The 5,382-nt window shown below is 35.6% G+C and overlaps 1 protein-coding gene across 1 annotated transcript in view; it reads right to left on the reverse strand.

The window, feature by feature from the left end:
* psmd14 (proteasome 26S subunit, non-ATPase 14) overlaps nt 1–5,382 on the reverse strand; it is a 15,416-nt gene that overhangs the window by 4,332 nt on the left and 5,702 nt on the right. Inside the window, exons 3-6 of the mRNA XM_016570037.1 lie at nt 2,510–2,581; nt 2,064–2,183; nt 1,834–1,904; nt 1,587–1,737 (exon numbers count right to left, since the gene is read on the reverse strand). Of these exons, the coding sequence (XP_016425523.1) occupies nt 1,587–1,737; nt 1,834–1,904; nt 2,064–2,183; nt 2,510–2,581 (414 nt within the window). The remainder of the gene's footprint in view (nt 1–1,586; nt 1,738–1,833; nt 1,905–2,063; nt 2,184–2,509; nt 2,582–5,382) is intronic.

A 5,382-nucleotide genomic window follows, 5' to 3' on the forward strand; every position in this document is an offset into this window, starting at 1 on the left:
TTCCTGAGCATCGACCCGGTGAGTGAAGAGCAATTTGAAAGCGGCTTCACGAGACTAATGATGAGCATAGACAACAGAGAATTAAATTTGGCGTTTTTATTTCCAACATGCGCTCATTCATGGCTGTATTATTTAATTAATGCAAAGTTACGTCTTTATTGGGAGAGGACTTGACGGATTATTTTAGCCTACGTGACTCCGACTTCATGAGACGATGAGCATATAGACAACAGAGAGCGAATTAAATTCAGCACTTTTATTTCCAACATGCGGCCATTCATGGCTGCATATTATTTAATTCATGCAAAGTTACGTCTTTATTGGGACAGGACTTGACGGATTATCTTACGTGACTCCGTGAGTTCATCTCCATTTCTTCGAGCCAAGCTGCATAAACTGCATATCAGGCATTTATGTAATACATCTAATTTGTGCATTAATGGCTGTTATGTTAAATAAAGTTTACTAACTACAGTAAATCAAGTACCTGTGCACGCCGTTGTTGTTGTCTCCTCTCCCCTCAGACGCTTTGGTGCAATGGCGATCCTGCGCGCAATTCTCAAAACATCCACAAGATGGCGGCGTTTATCGGTGAATCCGATATTACAAAACCGATTATTGTAAAATGCTTAAATATCGGGAAAATATCGGTAAATCGATATATCGGTCGATCTCTAATGCTAATAAGCAACTAGTTAAGAGACCCTAAAATAAATTGTTACCAAAATTTTACACTGCCTTTTGGTGTTTTTTTGTGTTTTTGAAAGCAGTCTCTTATGCTCACCAAATCTAAATTTGAGAAAAAACACTGTTAAAAAAAAAAAAAAAAAAAAAGTTTTTTTTTGAAATATGCTGCTCTAGAGCTATTTCTTACATTATCAATGTTGAAAACAGTTGTGATGCTTAATATTTCTGTTTCAGTATTGTTTAATGAATAGAAAGTTTTAAAAAACAGCATTTATTTGAAACAGAAATATTTTATAATGTCTTTAACGTCACTTTTGTTCAATTTAATGCATCCTTGCTGAATAAAAGCATTATTTAGTTTTTTTTATATCTTATTTACCCTTATTTACCTTTAAGTTATTATTTGTATTTTTATTATTATTATTGGTATATTTACATCATCAAATTGGTATAATGCCTTTTTTCGGGCATGTAATAAATACTGAGAATATCTCTCTTTTTCATTTTTTTTTTTATTTGGTAATGCCCCTATCCTTTTCCTATAATACCTTCTCTTATAATATCCTCTTTTCCTGTTCCTATTCCCCTACTCAGGGCTGATGGGAGAGATGGAGTCCTCACACTATCTCATATGCTTCAGAGGGTGCTAACAGAGCTCAGCGACAAACATTCAAGCGAAAAAAAAAAAAACAGACATCCAGGCATTCGCACACCCTGACAGGACACCTGCACACATTCACATATACAGAAGAAAAGAAAGTTCTCTGAATTGCTGAACAATGTGTGTGTGAAGCATTAATATATGTAAGGAAGGATCAGGTGACCCCAAAAATAAAAGTACTTTGAAATAACGATCAATTTCTTTAAAATAACTGTTGTGTATGTTCATGGACTGTTACCTTTCCCTTGACGCTCTGGATGGGATCGACCACTACTGCGACAGCGCGTTCCGACAGCGCCTCAAAACTCTGCTGTGTGTTAATGTCCACACCTGACAACCAGCAGCCAAAACCAGGGTGACTGTGGTACCAGCCCACCACCATCTCAGGCCTACAACACAGAGATCACAAACCCTCATCATCTGACATTATCAAAATATTCATCTCAAAACAGTAGTTAGATTTTCACCATCACTCATCCTCTCACCTTCCCGTCTGCTTTAACATGTCTAACATCTTGGCTTGAAAAACAGGGTCCACGGCCTCAACGCTCACACCCTGTTAACAGAACAAACATCCAGAATCACTGTAAGAGCACAGGTGAACACAGTGTGGAATGTAAAACACACTAGAGCTCGCTGTCACACACAATAGTTCGAATGTGATGTGACATCTTTTGAAATACAATAATAACTTGCTGAGAAATTTTTCACTCACCGTTCCTGACTGCGGCATGGCAAACACGTCAATCACACGTACGGTGTAATCGTCCACAAACTCTCCCAGCATCAGACCCATGACTTCCATGGGCACACCAGCACGGCCATGTTTCAGCATCTACACACAAACAAAAGAGCTGGATTGAGACGGAGAAAAAATTGCAATGCTTCTTCTGATAATGAAGACATTTAAAGTAATGCTTGTGCTCAGACTGGTACTGAGCGATCACAGGGCAAAAATGTTTTTGGCCTCAAATTAGTCTAATCATACACATTAATAGCAATATAAAATGTATTAACAGAATAAAACTGAAACTGTGACAACAGCATCATGATATAAACCAAACTAGGGGAAATTAACCATTACAGTTACACTAAATTTTGCGGTGGGAGAACAGGTGTGAAGGATAACGTGTGAGAGAGAGGAACCATGTGTATCCTGACCTTCAGCAGGGCGAGTGAGGAGATGTACACCTGTTCAGCTGTGTCCACAGCGGGGGCATCTGTGGGAGGACCCTGCAGAAAACACACAGTCCAGATGAGTCAAGTCTCTTCAACAAGACTCTGCTTATATTTGTTGCAAGCTGATTTGGCCAATCAAATCAAGCCAATCATTTCAAGGATATGGATTTTTTATTTTAAAAATTTTGATTTTTAAGCAGATAAAGTAATCCTCTTTTATATAAGGAATGGAATTGTTACTAGTAAAAATAGCTATTTTTGATTTTTTTTTAAATAATATATATATATATATATATTTCCACTAAAAAAGAATTTCTGATATTATCAAAAATAGTAAATGTGAGTTCCTGATATAAAAAATTACAATCACTCACAGACATGCATTTTTTTTATATGAAAAACTGAATTTTCACTAGTAGAAATGTAATTATTGATATCTGTAATTGCATTTTAACTAGTTAAATATCCAAAAGATCTTCCATTTAAATGGAACTACAGATATTTTACCAATTAAAAAAACACTCCTGATATCAAATATCAAATACTAACTAGTGACTATTGAATAGTTAAAATCAAAAATACCTATCCTGGCAATTAACCTGCATTAAATCCGTTTATCATTTACTTTTCTAGCTAAATACAGGTTTAAAAGACCCATCAAAAGAACATATGAAATTAAAATCATAGTGACTCAAATTAATACATGTAATTACAAAATCAGACACCCAAACCTTGACGCATTTAAAGTGGATGTTAATACCAGGTGTCAACAGCGTTGTTAATTAGTCTGCTTATTCTTCTTTAAAACACCTACTAATACAGTTAAAAGGCTAATGTGACCGTTGGATCTTAAAGAAATGTGGTGGTAAAAATGCAATAAATCTGTAAACAAATGTAAGAATGTAAAATAGCAGTAAAAAGAAAATTGGAGATGAACAGTGTTTTTTTACGGATATTTTATATGACAAAGCTATTTGTATCCAAACAATTTTTATTAACAGAAACTTAAGAGTGTTGATAAATTAACAATTATTTAGAAATTCAAATACCTGTATGTTGTTCAAAAATGTCAAGAACTGCTAGTTATTGAAGGTATAAAATAGTAGACAAATAATTGCAGTTTACTGTACTCTTCATTTTCATATATATTTGAGATTGATTATTTTAATATATTAATAATAATTTATTTAGATATTCAAGTTATCCTGTAGGAATACATTATCATTGATGAAGGGGGGGGGATCAAATCAAAATCAAAAGTGGCAGGAGATCTGGACACAAGTGCAGGTGCAGGAAATGTTAATAGATTGAGAGATGCCGACTGCTAGCATGGTCTGATTGACAGCTGACACCAAAAGTGTAGGATTGATGCCATGGTGATGCTTGATAAACAGATGGATGAAAAGCTATCTTGCAAAATCTATCCATCAGCTTGGGGAACATGCTTTATAGATTTAGTGATCCTTTTGTAATTGTCATGTACACATTATATGTGTACCTCAATTATCATAAAATACACAAACATAAGACCATATGGATATGTGTGAACATCAACCAGCCAATCAGAGCTCACTAGGATTGAAAAAAAAAGTCTATATGAATCCAATCAACACTTTATGGCAAACAGTTTTGTATGAAATATTCTCAACTTTTAAACACAAAGCATGTGCAGCTGTAGACGGAAATAGGAGTATGAGAGCAGCACGACTGAACAGAAAGTAATCATGGGTGTTTTTTTGCTCCTCTCACTCTCTTCTGTGCTGACTGCTGGAGTGAGGTGTGAATCAGAGGAAGGCAGCCTGTTATTGGAAGTGTTAATTGGCAGAGAGAGCTGAGCGATGTCTCTCTACCCATCATGCACACAGGCCTTGAGAAAAATCACGAGGGCAATCTCACAATACTGCCATCCCCCTCAACAACACCACCCCAAAAAAGCACCTGACACATTTATGTTCACATAAAATTCATAAAAAATCTGCAGCACAGGCTTTTCACTGCTATTTTCAGCACAAAATAGTCTTAGGCTTTAATTATATTCACTACCATTCAAATGTTTGAGGTGGGTAAGAATTTTTTAATGTTTTCAAAAGAAGGCTGCATTTATTTGTTAAAAATAAAGTAAAACAGTAATTTTGTGAAATATTATTACAATTTAAAATAGCTGTTTTTATTTGAATATATTTGACAATGTAATTTATTACTTTAATGGCAAAGCTGAATTTTCAGCATCATTACTCCAGTTTTCAGTGTCACATGATCCTTCAGAAATCATTCTGATATGCTGCTTAAAGGGTTAGTTCACCCAAAAATGAAAATTAGCCCATAAATTAATCAATCTCAAGTCAGCCTAGGTGTAAATGACTTTCTTCTTTCAGACGAATCCAGTCGGAGTTATATTAAAAATTGTCTTTGATCTTTCAAGCTGTTTAATGCCACTCAGCGGGTGTTGCTTGCATCAGTCCAAAAGTAGTTAAATAAAATGCACCCATCCATAAAAAAAAAGTGTCTCACACGGCTCCGGTGGCTGAACAAAGTCCTTCTGTAGCGAATCGATGCGTTTTGTAAGAAAAATATCCATATTCAAAACGTAATAATCACTTTAATGTAGCTTGTACACTGGAAGCAGTTCCGGTCGGATGACGTATGAGGTCAGTGCTGCGCATGCGCCGCTCAGAAGTGACGCACGCGGAAGCGCAGGGGAGAGATCAAAACAACGGTCACTAATTAGAAGTACCAAATGAGGATTTGTAAAGAAGAATGTCAGAGTATTTCGATATAAGCCAAGAGACTGGTTTTCCTTTGCTAAAGTAAGGAAACTTTGCTTCCTTTGATCCTGTAAACAAACGTTGGTTTTC

Source organism: Sinocyclocheilus rhinocerous, unplaced genomic scaffold (genome assembly GCF_001515625.1).
Source record: "Sinocyclocheilus rhinocerous isolate Xijiao unplaced genomic scaffold, SAMN03320098_v1.1 scaffold711, whole genome shotgun sequence".
Lineage (NCBI taxonomy): Eukaryota > Metazoa > Chordata > Actinopteri > Cypriniformes > Cyprinidae > Sinocyclocheilus > Sinocyclocheilus rhinocerous.